Genomic DNA, 18,141 nt, shown 5'->3' on the forward strand with positions numbered 1-18,141 from the left:
CTTTACTTAGATTTGTGTTTATTAGGTAGTTGTTGTGGAATTGTTAGATTACATGTTTGATATTGCTGCACGTTCGGAACTAGAAGCATAAACATTTCGTTACACCCGCAATAACATCTGCTAACCACGTGTATGTGACCAATAACGTTTGATTTGATCTTGTAGGGTACATATTGAAATACTCCTGGTCTAGCTGTTACCTGACAGTGGCCCATATAGGCCAAGGTCTTGTCCATCTGGAGGAGCTGACAGAGGTTGGGGTGCTCCACGTTGTCTGTGTCGCAGGCCAGGTCCATGTGAATCTTGTCACAGCCGGAGGGACGACCAACACACTCATACTGGGGGCAGTGGTAGTCAGCCATGTCTGTAAGGCACACTCTACGGCTGGGAATGCACCTGAGGACCCACGGAAGGAGGGGAGGAAAGGGGGTTCATTTAGTGATTTGTTTTAAGCAGCTTTTAAGCAGTGGAAGTCCAGAACATGGACGCGTTACAGCTATCGCTTTCGTCAGTGTACACAACTATTCTTTTCAAGTACTGTAGGTCCTTTTTGGTTTGAGTTGAGCACTAATGTTCCTTATTATTATTGTGAAGTAGTGTACCTTAATAGTGTATTATTCTCACAGCAGACATCAGTGCTTTTTTTACCATGTGAATTACCCCATTTACTCCTTTATTTAAAACATAAACCACATTATAATCATAATGGGACCTATCTTTAGGGGAATGTAGTAAATGTGTTGACGTTTTTATATCAGTACATTAATGCTGATTTTCGATGGGAAACAGAGGGTGAAAATCTATGAAACCTAATGAGCCCTGCCCTTTTGTACACAGTGGAGTTGAACTATACAAAACAAGCAAAAGTTGAGGTAAAAAAGGAGGGACCCTCTATCTCTTTCTCCACCACAGCCCCCCCTATCTCCAAGGTAACCATCCCTGCCTCCGTACCTCAGCACCAATCAGGTGGTCTGCAGGCCGCAGCTAGATTTTTATCACCTTGTTTACGGAAAAATAACAAATGTTTGAGAGATCCCACCAACTCTGTGTGCCTTTGAACAGATGGCCAAGGGGAGATGTTATGGAATGGGTTTGCTGTGCTTTACATAAGGAAGGATGCCAAAACACATTCGTCTTTACTGTGTGGAGGGGAGAGGGGGGTAAAATGGGTCGGTATCACGTTTCGGGTAAGACCCAGATGCAGACAGTGTCGAAGTAACAAAAGTTTATTACTAGTACAGGGGCAGGCAAAACGACAGGTCAAGGGCAGGCAGAGGTCAGTAATCCAGATAGGGTGCAAAAGGTCCAGAACGGCAGGCAGTCTCAGGGTCAGAGCAGGCAGGGGTCAATAATCCAGTGTGGTGTGGCAAGGTACAGAACGGCAGGCAGGTTCAGGGTCAGGGCAGGTACAATGGTCAAAACTGGGAAAAACTAGAAAACAGGAACTAGAACTGACCGGAGCAAGGGCGAAAACGCTGGTAGGTTTCACAAACAAAATGAACTGGCAACAAACAAACAGAGAACACAGGTATAAATACACTGGGGATAATGGGAAAGATTGGTGACACCTGGAGGGGGAGGAGACAAGCACAAAGACAGGTGAAACAGATCAGGGTGTGACAGACCGGCTCTGATGTTAGTTGTAATAGGAGTTAACACGGAGCCATGTGTGGTTAAGGAGTGTGTCCTAACCATAGAATTAGGAATTAGAATAATAATAATAGTAATTTAATAGAATCTCTATGGTCCTAATAATGTGCTATCCAGGTGAAGAGGAAGCGATGTTAGATGGATGATGCTGTCTTGGGAAGAGGAAGCGATGTTAGATGGATGATGCTGTCTGGGGAAGAGGGAGCAATGTTAGATGGACGATGCTGTCTGGGGAAGAGGGAGTGATGTTAGATGGACGATGCTGTCTGGGGAAGAGGGAGCGATGTTAGATGGATGACGCTGTCTGGGGAAGAGGAAGCGATGTTAGATGGATGACGCTGTCTGGGGAAGAGGGAGCGATGTTTGATGGATGATGCTGTCTGGGGAAGAGGGAGTGATGTTAGATGAATGATGCTGTCTGGGGAAGAGGGAGCGATGTTAGATGGACGATGCTGTCTGGGGAAGTGTGGGTGATGTTTGATGGATGACGCTGTCTGGGGAAGAGGGAGCGATGTTAGATGGACAATGCTGTCTGGGGAAGAGGGAGTGATGTTAGATGGATGATGCTGTCTGGGGAAGAGGGAGTGATGTTAGATGGACGATGCTGTCTGGGGAAGAGGAAGCGATGTTAGATGGACGATGCTGTCTGGGGAAGAGGGAGTGATGTTAGATAGATGATGCTGTCTGGGGAAGAGGGAGTGATGTTAGATGGATGATGCTGTCTGGGGAAGAGGGAGCGATGTTAGATGGACGATGCTGTCTGGGGAAGAGGGAGCGATGTTAGATGGATGACGCTGTCTGGGGAAGAGGAAGCGATGTTAGATGGACGATGCTGTCTGGGGAAGAGGGAGTGATGTTAGATAGATGATGCTGTCTGGGGAAGAGGGAGTGATGTTAGATGGATGATGCTGTCTGGGGAAGAGGGAGCGATGTTAGATGGACGATGCTGTCTGGGGAAGAGGAAGCGATGTTAGATGGACGACGCTGTCTGGGGAAGAGGGAGCGATGTTAGATGGATGACGCTCTATGGGGAAGAAGGAGTGATGTTAGATGGATGATGCTGTATGGGGAAGAGGAAGTGATCCTCAGGGCTCTGGGAGCTCAAGGCCATTCCGGAGGGGAGGGTTACAACAACACACCCCATACAGGCGCGCCTTATGACACAGTTACCGCCGGCAATCACAGGGGGACACACAGCCTGGCCACACCTGAATAAACAACCACTGGTTACGAGGACGTTTGAGAGGGGGATTTCAAGAAAAAGCAGAAGAGAGGAGAAGGGTGCAGGAAAATAGGATCTATCAAGATAGGAAATAACACTAGTGGACAATGTTCCCTCTAAATTGTGCGTCTGCTTGCAGTAGCCCTGAGACTGCAGCGCAGCTTCCTGAGACTGCAGCGCAGCTTCCTGAGACTGCAGCGCAGCTTCCTGAGACTGCCACGCAGAACAAATATTAGCCCACAGAGAGAAGCACGAGATTGCACTCAACTTTCTATAGCAGTGGTAACCAACCGGTAGATCTCCAATGCATTCCTAGTCGGTCTCCAAACATTTCTGTAAAAAAAACGAATGATAAAGCCTTGTGTTCCTATTTTTTTTAATTTGTCTTGGGCTGTTGGCGGTAGGTGCACCGGATTCAGCAGCCCTCCACGCCGGGTAGGCGAACTGTTGCCATTTTTCACCATTTAATGTGTCTGAAGATAAACTCTTCCTTCCCGGCGGGCCCAGAGAGCAAATCAAGTGCACTATAAGCCTACCGCTGGCCAATCGGATGGCTCAGAATACCATTTTTGCAGGCATAAAACAAATCTACAGCAAAGTTGATACTGTTAGATTTCAAAATGTTTAAAACTATGACTAGAGAGAGACTGTCAACAAACACAGCAAGGAGCTGCTGTTTTTATGAGTGAGTTTATGTTTATGTTCTCACTCATCACAACATTTTGTATTCAACACTTTTATAAGCCATCAAATGTGCATTCTTCCTACTTCCACTCAGCGCTACAACAAGTACTGCAGCAGTAATGAATGAGTAGGAAAGTGTATCTATGGGCTTGCGTTGTTGTTATTATTAGCGGCTTTGGTCTTTTTTAATATCAAGGAATATTTCACTTTCTCTGTTCAACATAAATTTGTGCATGAGGCAGAAATAATGCGGTGCGACTCGAGTTTTGCCATCAGCTGGAAGACGGTGTCCCTTTTTTGGTCAGTGTCAGTGGAGGAAAGAGAGAGTGGAGGGATGTTGAGACTGACCATCAGATGCAGGTAAAACACAAATAAAAAGCGAATGACTTAAATATATGGTCACTCAGCTTTGCCTCACAAGTAATACAATGGATCTATTACCCATGTGATCATATAGCTTACCTCAAATGTTTTTATATAATAATAAAAACTGTATTGGGCCTATAGCTTACTGCACAAACCTCATTGCTACAGTGCTGTTTTTAATTGGTTAATGTTGCATAGGCTTACGTTTTTTAAGTCATGTTAAAAAAAATCAGGGTGGTAGATCTCGACTTGCATTTTGACTCAAAGTGATCTTGACTCAGAAAAGGTTGGTGACCACTGTTCTAGAGATTTCCCTGTTAACACGATTGACGTTTCCCTTTACTGTGGCAATTGTGATTGAATCAACACAATATTAGCCACTTTCAATGCAACATACTGAAACAAAACTAACTATGCAAGAGATTTTGTTGTAGGCAGAACGCATCAGAGTAGAAATCTATTGCATTGACACATACGACTCAGCCAGTACTCTACACAGACCAGCGCCAGCATAAACAATCAGAGCTACAGTAGGCCTATATGCAAATAGACCAGTGCCATGTAGGGATCTGTGCCATTCACTTTGAACTGGACTGGGTTTACAGCATGCGCAGTCATGAGTAGATGCACTTGTTTTGAGATCAAAGCGAGAGCTGCATGTAGCCATGTGTGCACATTTTGTTCATATCCTTTGGTGCAGTAGTTACTAAGTTATTAGCCCAGTTATAGATCATTTCTAGTCAGCAATAGGGAAGGGATTGCTTCCTACAAGAGCACAAAATGTGTGCATTTCATATCTTTGAAAAGCAAGTCAGGTAGTGCTTTTTTCCCCCCAGTATTGTATTTTGAGACAGGCTATGTAGCCAATAGGCAGAGGGTAGCATAATTTGTGTGATTCTCTGTAATAATGGTATGGGAATAATAATGCATTTGATTTTGTAAAGTGGTTGATTGCATCAAAAAACGCAACATTCAAGTTTGAGCTCAGCAGACCTGAAATTTGCTCAACGTCTACATTTTTTTGAGGGAACATTGCTAGTTGACTAAGGTGGAATAGGATCAGGGCTCAAAGCCTCTGTTAGGAGAGATATAGCGTCCTCTAGAGTGGAGGAGTCCAGTCTTATCCACTAAGGCTGTATGGAATGCTTTGAAAATGCATCCTTCCTACCTCCCTTCCTTGAAGTAATCATTGATCGGACATGGCATGCACATAGTGGAACCTCTGCACTCACCAATCCAATTGTGTTGAATCAGTCATTATTCCGATAAACAAACGATTGAAGGAAAGAAGGAGTGATGGAGTATCTCACCTCTGGTTCTTCTGGCAGGGGTTGGGGGAACAGGGGTCGCTGCTGCGGCAGTGGCCAAACACAAACTGGTTGTCTTTGAAGCCCATGCAGCGGGCCACACAGGCACTGGGGTAGGTGCGGCCATTACGGGCACACACTGGCACGAAGCGGTCAGGGCAACCACATGGGAGCCCTACGGAGAGGAGGAGAGAGGGGCAGGGGGAGAGAGATTAGAGAAAAATACTTTCAGGATCAGGAAAAAATAAACATTACAATATAGCAATAAGACCATCAACACACACACTGTTCTTTGTCTCTCTCTCACACACACACACACACACCGGTGAAGCGGCGGCGGTCCTCGTCTGAGCTGTCGGCGCTGAGGCACTGGCGGGTGGAGCAGATGGTCTCTCCAGCGAAGCAGGAACAGGGGTGGCAGTCTACCCTGAACGACGTCCCATGGTCTGTAGGACAAGGACACATCGTCACCCTGTGAGACCTTGTCTGATTTCAGTGGTTATTGGGCTGCAAATGTAACTGTTATCTGACACTGAGTCCTCCAGCAGCTGATAGACTTAAACTATGCGATCTGGGTCATGGTTCCACCTTTATCCTTAACCACTGATTCCTCGTCTGGTCTCTTCTCTGCACCTGGGTCCAGCCTCACCACGTCACAACAGTATTAGACCTGGGAGCTAATATGAGACTTGACTTCTACAAGATACTCTTCTGCTGTGTCCGTGGGGGAGTCCCACTCCTTACGGGTTTGTTATTGGGTTTTTATTGAACAAACAGGACAATGGAGAGATGGCAGGGAAGATTGCGATTCAGAAGGGTGTGGTTGGGATTTGAAACCATGACAACTCTGGTACAGTATGTGTGTTCCAGGGTCTGCGGCTCTAACTGCTAGACCACACAGGCCACATCTACAAGACAGTCTGTAGAAGTTAAAGCAACCCTCGGGTTTGGGCTGTCCTGGTATACCTTAGCTTGATTTCTTTAGGATCTGAAACATAAAAAATGATCTTTAACTAAACTAAGGCTTCCCTATAGGATTACTTCATGTTCCTCTCCTAATGCTAGATATAAGAACTCCAAAGCCCCACCACTCTCACTCTCAGGCAAACCACATCTGTGTCAAATAAGGCTGAAACGTCTGACCCCCCTTTTGAACCCGGAGCGAAAACAAACATAAAAGCAAAAGCAATAAACTGATTTGGGTTCAAACAAATGTAGATTCAAAGCCGGTACATTAAACAAAGGGGGGAAGGGGGGAAAAAAATGCTAATATAAAACCTAGATATGAAAGACAATCCTGTTGTTCAGTGTTGTTTCTCTATGGGGATATGATCAGCCACTAGGGGGCAACATCACAGAGTGACTAAGGCCATGTGTAGCCTGGAGGGGGATGTGGTTACTCTATGCTGAATTCTTCCCTGCTGTTCACAGAAGAGTGTGTGTTAGATGATGAGAGAGAGAGAGAGAGAGAGAGAGAGAGAGAGAGAGAGAGAGAGAGTGAGAGAGAGAGAGAGAGAGAGAGAGAGAGAGAGAGAGAGAGAGAGGCAGCAGGCTCCTTTCAAGTCATAGTATTGACATATAGGGCGGGCCAGAGGGAGACCGCGGGAAGGAAATACCAACATGCGGTTGGTTGGGTGCCTTATTTTTAGTTTTTTTTTTTTATGTAGTGTTTCCATGCTGCTAGGGGAAGAAGGAGAGTGGCAGTGATGTTTACACTACAGGAAGCATTTTACTTTCACAACCAGGCAGAACAGCACCAAGAACTCATCCACAGAGAGCTCTCTCCAGTCCCGAGTCAACTCCTGAGTTGTGTTCAGCAGGGCATGGGTAGCAAAATGTTTTGATACGGAATATAAAAATAAGGGTTCCTTTTTTTGAGTTCAGGTATTGTGCTTCCACGTTTTCCCGTTTTGCGCCTACTGAACACAATTGTGGTCCAACAACTGTCAGTTGTCGGCTTCAGACGTATAACAACAAATTTGCCCAATGTCGGCATGTCTAAATTGTTCCTTTATAGCTGAAAACTAGATGGATGCTACACATTGGTGGTGAATGGGGCAAATAAAACTACCCTCACACAATGTAAAGTGCTCTGTGCTTTTAAAATGGTAAGATCTACTGAAAAGTGTCATATGAATTCAAGCCATTTAGAACAAGTAAGCGGCAGCTTACTTTTTCTTTGTCCCCCAACAATGCAAGTCTTGGAGGTGTCTATGCAGGGCATCTCGGCACAGTTCTCCAGCCTTCCACTCTGGCCACAGGTACACACCTCGAAGCAACCCGCCTGCCCATTACGCATGGGCACCTGGATACGGGCTTCCAGGTGGACCAGGAACTCTGAGGCTTCGCCCAGTTTACAGCCTGCACACACACACACACACAGAACACAGTGCAGTCAGACTAACTGTTGACGTCTACACATATACACATGTATTTACAGTGGACATAGGCGCCTCCTAGGGGCACAAGACGGTATAGTATACTATGACACATTGCCTTCTCCTAGCAGCAGTGATGTCATGATACCAGGTTAAGTATCATTATACTCAATAACAAAACAATGCCACTGAAAAAAGAAATCAGGAAGAAGGACTATGTTTTGTCCCTTTTTTGGGGGGGGGGGGTTCACTCTCAAAATCACACTTTTTTAAATAGAAAAACGATACAAGTCCACAGCAATGCTTAACTCAACCCTTTACCCTCGTGGGAATTGGCCTACAGAATAAATATGAAAAGCATATGCATAACCAGGGTAGCAATTGAAAAGGAACAGTTTGGAGATTATGGGGAAATGATTAGGCCAAAGTTGAGGACACAACAGTTCACCTGACACAAGACTGAAACCAAATATTACACTGTTGATTTTATGTGCATTTTACATTTACTGTACTTTTTGCCAAATTTGTTGATAACAAAATCTCAAAATACACTGGATACATTCAGTAACATGATAACACTATTCCTGGGAAATGCGGGGTAGGTTCAACATAAGGCAAATCAAATGACAAGGGTTTGAGTGAGAGGACTAACTGGTGTCTCAGTGTGCACAGTTCCTAAGTCATTTCAGTGCACTTTTATGACTCAAAGAAGAGTCTTGAACTGTAAGGAGTTTTTTTAGCTCTCCAAGCTGTGCCGTTGAGGAACTAGAGCGAGCACACATGCAGTTGTTTTGTTTGGCACACCACCCTGCATCCCCGCCATCACACAATTACTGTTGTTGTTTGCGCCATCCAAAAACGGTTCACTATGAATCGATATCTGGGTCAGGAAGCTGCAGGGAATACGAATCACTGAAACATTCTGTTTGCTTTTATAATAAACTTGGGCAAATGAATTACTTTTCTAAGAAGTTCAATACATTTAGTTGGTGAGACACATTTGATAGAAGAACCGAAAGTAACAAAATTCTATTACCAAATCGTTTTACATGTTTGTAGTATGGAAAAAGTACAGACGTTTCGATATACCGTGAAATACTACTCAGAAGAACAAGCTCAAAACAGTGTGTGTCTCTATGTACAGTGGATACGGGTATGGTGGAGGTATTGTTATACTGTACCAGGCACACAGAAGAAGGGCAGGCAGTCCTGTCCTGGCTGACAGCCCTTCCTGTTCACCTCACACAGGTGGTTGCTGGGACAGGGGTTGGGGTTACAGGGGTGGATGACCTCCTCAATGATGTTACCCAGGGAGCTAGGAGCTGTGTGGGGATCCAATGAGCAATTTCATTTTAAGCTTTAGAGAGCTCTGAGATGAATCATTTATCCTTGTAATACCTGGACTCCTTGCATGTATGTGTAATCAACATTCAATTCAAATACTTTTTCATTGTGTGAAATATGAATCACGTAAATCGGAAAGTCCTTTCAATTGGTAATGGTAAGGAAACGGTGTTAGCAGTTCAAAGACACACACACACACACACACACACACACACACACACACACACACACACACACACACACACACACACACACACACACACACACACACACACACACACACACACACACACACACACACACACACACACAGTCCCACTCACTGAGATATCTCTCCAGGGGGATGCAGCGTTCAGGGTCATCTATGGGGGACAGGATCTCACAGATGCGCTCGGCTGTCTGTCCCTCGTGGAAGCGTTTGTGGTCTCCACACTGTGTCAGGATGTCCACACAGTCCGACCTGAAGGGTAGTCAACGGCAGGGGAAACAGCCAGTGAAGGACAGGGTGAGGAACATTCACTATTGCAACGAGGGTTGCATAATTCCGGGAACGTCCCTGGTCTTCCTGGAATTAGTAGGGAATAAGCAGGACATCGGGAATCATCCAAACAGGATTTATTGAGAGTTCGCTGAATTTTGCAAACCTAATCGCAACGTTGCAAGGTGTTTCGAAATGATCGAAGGCTATGCAGCATTTACGGCAACGTACGCAATGTAACTTGAAACTCCTTTCTAGTTCGTATTTGACTGTGAAAGATTTTCATTCAGTGCAACACACTATCTAAAAACCGTTTCAAACAGTTTAAAGATGATGAACTTTAACCCAGTTTAGAGTTTAGCCAGGTCACATTTTCTTGTGGATACAAACAGACACATACTGTAGCATGGTCTGACTTGACAGATACAGCAGAAGGCCATTATTGAAAGTGAGGTCAGACGAAACACAAGACAGATTCCTATTCCCTGCATACATCGCACAGCATCCTCCTAGTGCCGGGAGAGCTTAGGTGCAGACATTAAAGTGCTGGACTTGCGTTTGAAGTGACTTGGGCTGCTCTCAGGCTTGCCACTGGCCCATATGTTACATTCCCAACCGTCTGTCTGCTCTGTTGATTTGCCATCCTGGGGTGTAATTTCCTTTCTAGTCCTTTATTGCGGTCTCAGCTTTTCTTACCCACACTGAGTTAAGAATGCATGTTGCGTTTCTGTTGCCTTGAGCGGGCTAGTGTAATAACGTACCTTTGTGCTGCAGGTAATCAGCATGGTACACCTGGCATTCCACACACTGAGCCAAATAGGATTGACAAAACAATTATGTGTGATAGAAAAGTCATTCACCCGAGAGCCGAAGATTAAGAGATTAAGTTGAGTTGTACAGGCTGTGTATGAGTAATTATTTAAAGAGACGGATTATTTGTACATGGGCATAAGCATGCATACACACACTCATGTACACGTACACACATAGACACACACACACACACAGACATTTCTTGCTCAGACATGAACAGCGGAGCCACAGCGTTTAGTTGTACTGGACAGGGCCAATACAACATGCCAATCTAAGCCCTGACTGATGTATGTGGGGTTCTGCCCTGCCATCGCTCACTGACATCCCGTCTTTGTCCTCTGTGGCTGGGTATAGAGGGAGGGAGAGCCTGGGCGGGGGATACAGAGCTCCAGACAGGCCCCCTGACATCCCAAAGCAGCCCAGGAAGAATGACTCTGAAAGGGGTAGCGTGAGGAGGCCTAATCCCCCCCTTACCTCCAGAACAATGAAGGAGTGTGTGTGTCTGTCTGTCTGTCTATGTGTGTGTGTGTGTGTGTGTCTGCCCAAGGGCTCCCCCTAGAAATGCAAATGTAAATAAAGGTGCAACAAAAGGCCACTGTCACACACGTGTAGCGCCTGTGAATAAAGCCTGTCAGCTGGAACATGCTCCAGACCACATTGATAAGACCTCCACATACATTGGCTGTTACAGCCCTGAGGGCTAGCCTAGTGTACAGGTAAATGCTGGTGTGTTAACCACAGTCACTAACATGCTAACTACCCCATTCAGCCTGACAGAAGCCCAGGTGTGATTGCTCTCAGAGGAAAAAGCTCCAATCAAAAGATTTGCTTTCAGTCAAAGGATCTGCACGTAAATAACCTGAGGTGGGATAGTGAGTCAAGCCATGCAGAAACCACAACATCCTCCTCCCTGAGTCAATCTCACTACATGTTGTGTCAGCAGAGCGCTCTATATGAGATCACCTGGATTGGGTTCATGTGGTTTTTAGTTCCAGCTGGTACTTTGTCGGTCGTTTCCTGAGGGGGACTTTTTACTGTGACAACGGGAGTCGGTTGAAGGTGGGATGCTGTATGTACTTATTTAACTATTTATTAACTTTATTTTACCAGGTGGGTGATTTCAAGATAGAATGTTCTCTCAAAGGCGGGATAAATGGTAACGCATTAACAGCAGACCCACATTAAGCCAATCCCTGGACTAAAAAGCACTTTAAATGGGGATTCTCCAATGGACACTTTTTAGTCCAGGAGTTGGCTTAACCTGGGTCTGGGAAACTAGACCAAAGTCATACTAAATACGTGAAGTCAATTAACAGAATGAGAACAGAGGGTACGTACTTGCAGATGACGCTACCGCGGGACTTGCTGTAGCAGGGTTTGATCTGCAGGGCGCAGGCCACAGCCTTCCACATCTCCGGACGACACTTCCTGATGTCCAGGACGGGGATGTTCATAAAGGGCATCTTGATCGTCCCATTGGACCACAGCTTGATGTCGTTCATGGCGCCCTGGTCTGATTGGATGTTACAGCTACGGAACAGCTCAGTGGGCCTGGAGTCAATAAGACCGGGAGACGTGATAGAATTAGCAGATGGACTCAATAGAACACGCATCTATCAGAATGAATACAAATGTGCACACAACAGAAACACAGCGAATCGGTTAACATATTTGGGATGGGTGCTAGGTTGCTTCGACTCGAGGTTAGGACACGGACACAAAGTGAGTCACAAAGGGAATCTTACTACAGAAGACAAAAACCCATGTCCATATACACCAAAACGTAACACACAACACTACCTCTCTCTGTCTAATGGGTTGCATGTTCACTCTGCCCTGTGAGTCCAGATGTTGTGTCCACAGCTCAACGGCACCTGCATGTGGCTGTGATGATGTCACACCCCGGCCAGCCGGACGGCCACTGTTTACTACTATTAGTCACTGCAGAAACATCCCAGATACAAGCCAGGAACAAAAGACCAACGGCTGGGGCCGAGAAGCACTACTTCCTGAAGAAACCTGTTGCTGGGGCGAGGACTATTTTCTTTAATGATCTACGGGAGGTGTCTTTCATGTCCGTCCAGTGTGGACCGGCTGATTGGCAGGTTTATGTAGGTCCAGTGTGGACCGGCTGATTGGTAGGTTTATGCAGGTCCAGTGTGGACCGGCTGATTGGTAGGTTTATGTAGGTCCAGTGTGGACCGGCTGATTGGCAGGTTTATGTAGGTCCAGTGTGGACCGGCTGATTGGTAGGTTTATGCAGGTCCAGTGTGGACCGGCTGATTGGTAGGTTTATGTAGGTCCAGTGTGGACCGGCTGATTGGTAGGTTTATGTAGGTCCAGTGTGGACCGGCTGATTGGCAGGTTTATTGGTCCAGTGGACCGCTGATTGGAGGTTTATGTAGGTCCAGTGTGGACCGGCTGATTGGTAGGTTTATGTAGGTCCAGTGTGGACCGGCTGATTGGTAGGTTTATGTAGGTCCAGTGTGGACCGGCTGATTGGTAGGTTTATGTAGGTCCAGTGTGGACCGGCTGATTGGTAGGTTTATGTAGGTCCAGTGTGGACCGGCTGATTGGTAGGTTTATGTAGGTCCAGTGTGGACCGGCTGATTGGTAGGTTTATGTAGGTCCAGTGTGGGCTGGGTGAGGGAGGGATATTTCCAGGGCTGAGGTTGGATGTGGTCTAGCGCTGATCTCCAGCCAGTGGTTGATTTAATAACAGCCTTTAAAATCTCCCACTGGCCACTCATGCTGCCTTGCCGTGTGTGTGTGTGTGTGTGTGTGTGTGTGTGTGTGTGTCAGAGGTGGGACCAAGTTACTATTATTCGAGTCACCAGCAAGTCTCAAGTCACAAGATCCGGGTCTCAAGTCGAGTCACAAGTAGAACGAGTCTCGAGTCCATTCCAAGTCATGCATTCTAAGAGCAAGTCAAGTCCAGTCACAAGTTTTTTCTAGTCAAGTGTCAAGTCATGTAAAAAAAAACTAAAAAACGTTACATGAAATGAATTGTGTTGGATGGCGAGGTGCTACAGACAGCTATATCGGTCACTAATATTAAAGGCCCATTGCACTACTTTCTGAAAAAATTTCAGGGGTGCTGCAGCACCCTCAACACCCCTACTTCCTGCGGCTATGAATGTGTCATTACATCCATGCGGCTATGAATGTGTCATTACATCCATAAATAAAAACGCAAGACACAGAAATAAACAGCGTTTTGCACCTGCATTTTGTGCTGAAAGTCATTTATGTTAACAGTCATGATCAACTAGGGATGTTATGTCACTTCTGTTATGTCCAGAGCAAGCAGGATCATACAGCCTAGTTGTAAGCAGCTGTCATAGGCGTCGTTGAAAGGAGACCAAGGTGCAGCGTGTATAGTGCTCATTCTTTGTCTTTAATGAAATACACTTTCAACAACAAAACAACAAAAGACCGAGAACAGTCCCGTCCGGTACACTAAACTAAACGGAAACAACCACCCACAAAACCCCATGAAAAACAGGCTGCCTAAGTATGGCTTCCAATCAGAGACAACGATAGACAGCTGCCTCTGATTGGAAACCATACCTGGCCACAACATAGAAAATGACAACATAGAATGAAACTCTAGACAACCCACATAGAAAACAGAAAACCCAAAACACATAGACGAAACACCCCCCTGTCACGCCCTGACCAATCTACTAGGGAAGAATGACCTCATACCAGGGTCAGGACGTGACAGCAGCAGAGGTTGATGATCTGCTGTATGCAGCGGTTAGAAAGCATGGTCTGTCTTTAGCCTTTCTCTTCCTCACAAATATCGTAATAAATTCGGCAGAATGTTACATCTTCATCCCATAAGTATTAAAGGCAGTGCGATGTTACAGCTCTCTTCGGACAAGCCAGTACGCAGAACTGATGTATATAGCCTAATTAACTCAACCAAACTAGGAATATCTGAAATATGAAAATGATCAATGAAATCGCCATGTAGACAATTGTTCTGGGAAATATATGTTCGTAGCAGACTGCTAAACTGCAGTCTATATGGATAATGAAAACGTAGGCTACTCTGTTTCTGTCGGCATAACCCGGAGAAAATTAAACAAGTGCTTTCTAGTCACTAATCTGAATATGTGCGCCCGCCTTTGCGCGCCAATGCTGATGACTGGTCATTGGTCAAGACGCTCAACTCTTCGTTTCTGAAGCACAGATAAGATGTTTTTGAGACAATCATTTGGTGCAATGCCGTAGGCCTATGTTCGTGACCAGATCAAATAGGCAAATGTATAAATATCAAATACAAATGGTAGACTTATAGCCTACCTATGTAATCTATTAAAATATGTAAACTATGAACAATATGGATTCTTCCCATTCAGTTTCATACTCGCACCCCTCAAAAGAGGACCACTAGCTCACTCGACCTGTGTTGATTGACAGTTTTCTGGTCCAATCAGAGGACCGAGTGTATGTTTAACTAGCCAATCTGTTGTGTGTTTGTTTTGCAAAATACTGAGAGTAATCCACGGCAACTCTGTGCCACAAAATGAGTGTCAAAACGTTACAAAACATGGATAGATAATTTCAAGTCATCAGTCTCAAGTCAAAGTCGAGTCCCGAGTCTTGAGGGTTCAGTTGTTTTATTTTATATCAAGTCAGTCTCAAGTCTTCACATTTTTGAGTCCAAGTCATGTGACTGGAGTCCACACCTCTGGTGTGTGTGTGTGTGTGTGTGTGTGTGTGTGTGTGTGTGTGTGTGTGTGTGTGTGTGTGTGTGTGTGTGAGTGAGGGGGAAGGAAAGTGATGTCTTGACCACAAGCAGAGAGACCACAGCCTTACCTCAGCTCCAGGACATGAACCAAATGTGACCCCATGGGTGGGTAGTGGGTAATGGTCACAGAGGCTTTCCACTCCACCCAAAAATAAACTTTAATGACCTCTTCACTTTTATTTACAGTGACTCGTGCCTATTCTCGCTCTCACTCTTTTATGTCTCTCTACACATTGAAAACCCCCCAGATGGAAAGGAAGGAAAGTGTCTCCAATTAAAGCATAGGTATTTAGGATTGTTATTAAATACATTTCATTTTCACCAAGCAGGCTCAATACAGTCAGTGAGTCAGCTATTCCTCATGTAACTCAATATTTTCTTCTTAATAAAGACAGATTAACTTAAAATAGGCATGGTGTTTATGGCAACCGTTTCCATACTCTCAGTCAGTAACTAGAACGATAAGAGTTAAATCAAAGTTAGTGGTCTGGCTACAAAGTCACCTTGAGTCAACCGGAGTCAACATCCTGGGGCCTGGGTGTGTGTACATGACCTCTTTACCCCACTTCCCTCTCAGAATGATTGGCATGTGGATTGAGACTTCCTGCCATGGGCTTTGGTGGGCCTTGGGCCATGCCAGGAAAATAATATTGTCCAGACAGACAGGCAGACAGACGGGTGGATGGACAGACAGACAGATAGCCAGCCAGACAGACAGACAGAGGTCACAATGTTTTTTTTAGCCTCCAGCCCTATTTAACTTCCATACTGCGAATGTGCCCCCACGCCGCTGGTCACCCCAGCTTTTGAACCCCTGAGGGGGGGAAGACTCTCGTGCAATGGCCCCGGGACTCCTTCAAAGGAAATGAGAGCTAGCCTTTGTTTGTCTGTACTCTAAATCCCACAGTGGGGAGCAGCGGTGCCATCATCTAAAGAGGAATTCATTGATCTTCTCCAATGAAAATAATACATGGAATACTTGGGATTTCCAAATCTTCTCTACGAGGGCCTACCATGAGAAGTTTCAATTACTTTTTTTGTTTGATTGAACATTGATTACATCGTTTGCCTGCCGGGCTGCAATTCAAGCGTTGATACAGTATGTTTTATGATAATGATGACGTTATGGTTATCATTATTATTGTGTTGTAACCGATACAGTCAACAGACAAAGACATATGGAAAACTATATCACAGAGAAAGAGAGGTCAAGCGATGAGATGAAGTTCAAGTCTGTAGCTCACGTTCTTCAGATCCCCTACTATCCAATCATATATTTTCTCTGTCCCTGACTTCAGACTGGAAAAACAATGCTTTTGAAACCGGACAAAGCAAATGGAATGGAGCTTTGTGGACAGTGGGGATGAGTCCACGAGTGGGGATCATTCTGTTGAACTGTGTGTGTTTGTGTGAGTTCGCCCGCCGGGCTTTGATGGCGTCCAGCATGGGTCTCAGGCCCTGTCCCAAGCCAGGATGCAGCAAGCTGTGACATGGCTGGCCTCCAAGGTCAAATGAATTTGTTGAAGGGAACCCACACATCATAAACTATAGTAGCACACACACACACACACACACACACACACACACACACACACACACACACACACACACACACACACACACACACACACACACACACACACACACACACACACACTTTCTCTCTATCCTTTTCTCTTTCCTTCTTTCTCGGTGACCTCTAAACAACCTAGCACAGAGTCATGGAAGCCGACCACAACACTCACAGAGCCTATAAAGCAACATCGTCGACAACTAGTCATTGTCTCTCTGAAGAGACCCCAGAGGTCTTGGTTTCACCCGGCCCCAACCAGTTGGCCAGCCATAATGACTAGCATGGGAGCGACTAGACACAGGGCTTCGTTTCACAACCAACGTTTAAACAGAAAGATAAATACATGAAACGTACCAATGTCATTGTGTTAACTGCAGTGTATTATTTCATGTGGTTACTAGGCTGTTGGTTCCCGTTTGGGTTTGGAGGTGCACATAGGGTTATGTATGGGAGCCACTAACCCACCAACCACGGTGCTGGGGAAAATGGTGGGGTGGATGCACTCACTCCCTCACTACCCAACCTCGCCTTCTCCCCTGACCTTCCTGTGACACTCCAGGACTAAAAACATCACATTAGCCTAGCCTGCGTCAGACCAGCCCAATGGTTGAGGTGATGGAGAACATGGGTTTGCAGGATGCGTGTGGACGTGTGACTAAATGAAAAGGCCCAACAATGCAACAGAGCATTACAGACTCATTTTTGGATGTATGCAGTCGTTGTGGACGTTGGATTTTGAGTTAGTCAGTACAGTATAGTAGGTATCAGACCTGTTGTAGACCTATTGTAGGTCTGGTACAGTGTGCTATAGTCTGGTACAGTCTGGTACAGTGTGGTTCTGTGTGGTTCAGTTCGTAAAAACGTGGCACTAACAATGCAAATGTTGTGAATTTGCTGCAGGGATCTCATACAAAAATGTATGCATAAAATAATCTCCTAAGAGTGTCATATATTGCAACTATATTATAATAATAATAATAATAATAATAATACAGTCCCTTCAGAAAGTATTCACACCCCTTGAGTTTTTCCGCATTTTCTTGTGTTACAAAGTAGGATAAAAGTGGATTTAATTGTCATTTTTTGTCAATAATCTACACAAAATACTCTTTAATGTCAAAGTGGAAGAAAAATGCATCCTTTAAAAAAAATATATATATATTTTTTTTTAATTTTATTAATTAAAACAATTTTTACTCCTTTTTCTCCCCAATTTCATGGTATCCAATTGGTAGTTACAGTCTTGTCCCATCGCTGCAACTCCCGTACGGACTCGGGAGAGGCAAAGGTCGAGAGCCATGCGTCCTCCGAAACACAACCCAACCAAGCCGCACTGCTTCTTGAAACAATGTCCGCTTAATCCGGAAGCCAGCCGCACCAATGTGTCGGAGGAAACACCGTGCACCTGCCGACCGTGTCAGCGTGCATTGCGCCCGGACACCCACAGGAGTCGCTAGTGCGCAATGGGACAAGAACATCCCTGCCGGCCAAACCCTCCCCTAACCCGGACGATGCTGGGCCAATTGTGTGCCGCCCCCATGGGTCTCACGGTTGCGGCCGGCTGCGA

The 18,141-nt window shown here is 45.4% G+C and overlaps 1 protein-coding gene across 1 annotated transcript in view; it reads right to left on the reverse strand.

The window, feature by feature from the left end:
* The window catches only part of LOC106590283 (reversion-inducing cysteine-rich protein with Kazal motifs), a 55,932-nt gene that overhangs the window by 9,788 nt on the left and 28,003 nt on the right, over positions 1-18,141 (reverse strand). Inside the window, exons 11-17 of the mRNA XM_014181125.2 lie at positions 11,581-11,793; positions 9,275-9,411; positions 8,789-8,929; positions 7,402-7,590; positions 5,553-5,675; positions 5,233-5,404; positions 201-396 (exon numbers count right to left, since the gene is read on the reverse strand). Of these exons, the coding sequence (XP_014036600.1) occupies positions 201-396; positions 5,233-5,404; positions 5,553-5,675; positions 7,402-7,590; positions 8,789-8,929; positions 9,275-9,411; positions 11,581-11,793 (1,171 nt within the window). The remainder of the gene's footprint in view (positions 1-200; positions 397-5,232; positions 5,405-5,552; positions 5,676-7,401; positions 7,591-8,788; positions 8,930-9,274; positions 9,412-11,580; positions 11,794-18,141) is intronic.

The sequence above is a fragment of the Salmo salar genome, chromosome ssa29 (genome assembly GCF_905237065.1).
Source record: "Salmo salar chromosome ssa29, Ssal_v3.1, whole genome shotgun sequence".
NCBI lineage: Eukaryota > Metazoa > Chordata > Actinopteri > Salmoniformes > Salmonidae > Salmo > Salmo salar.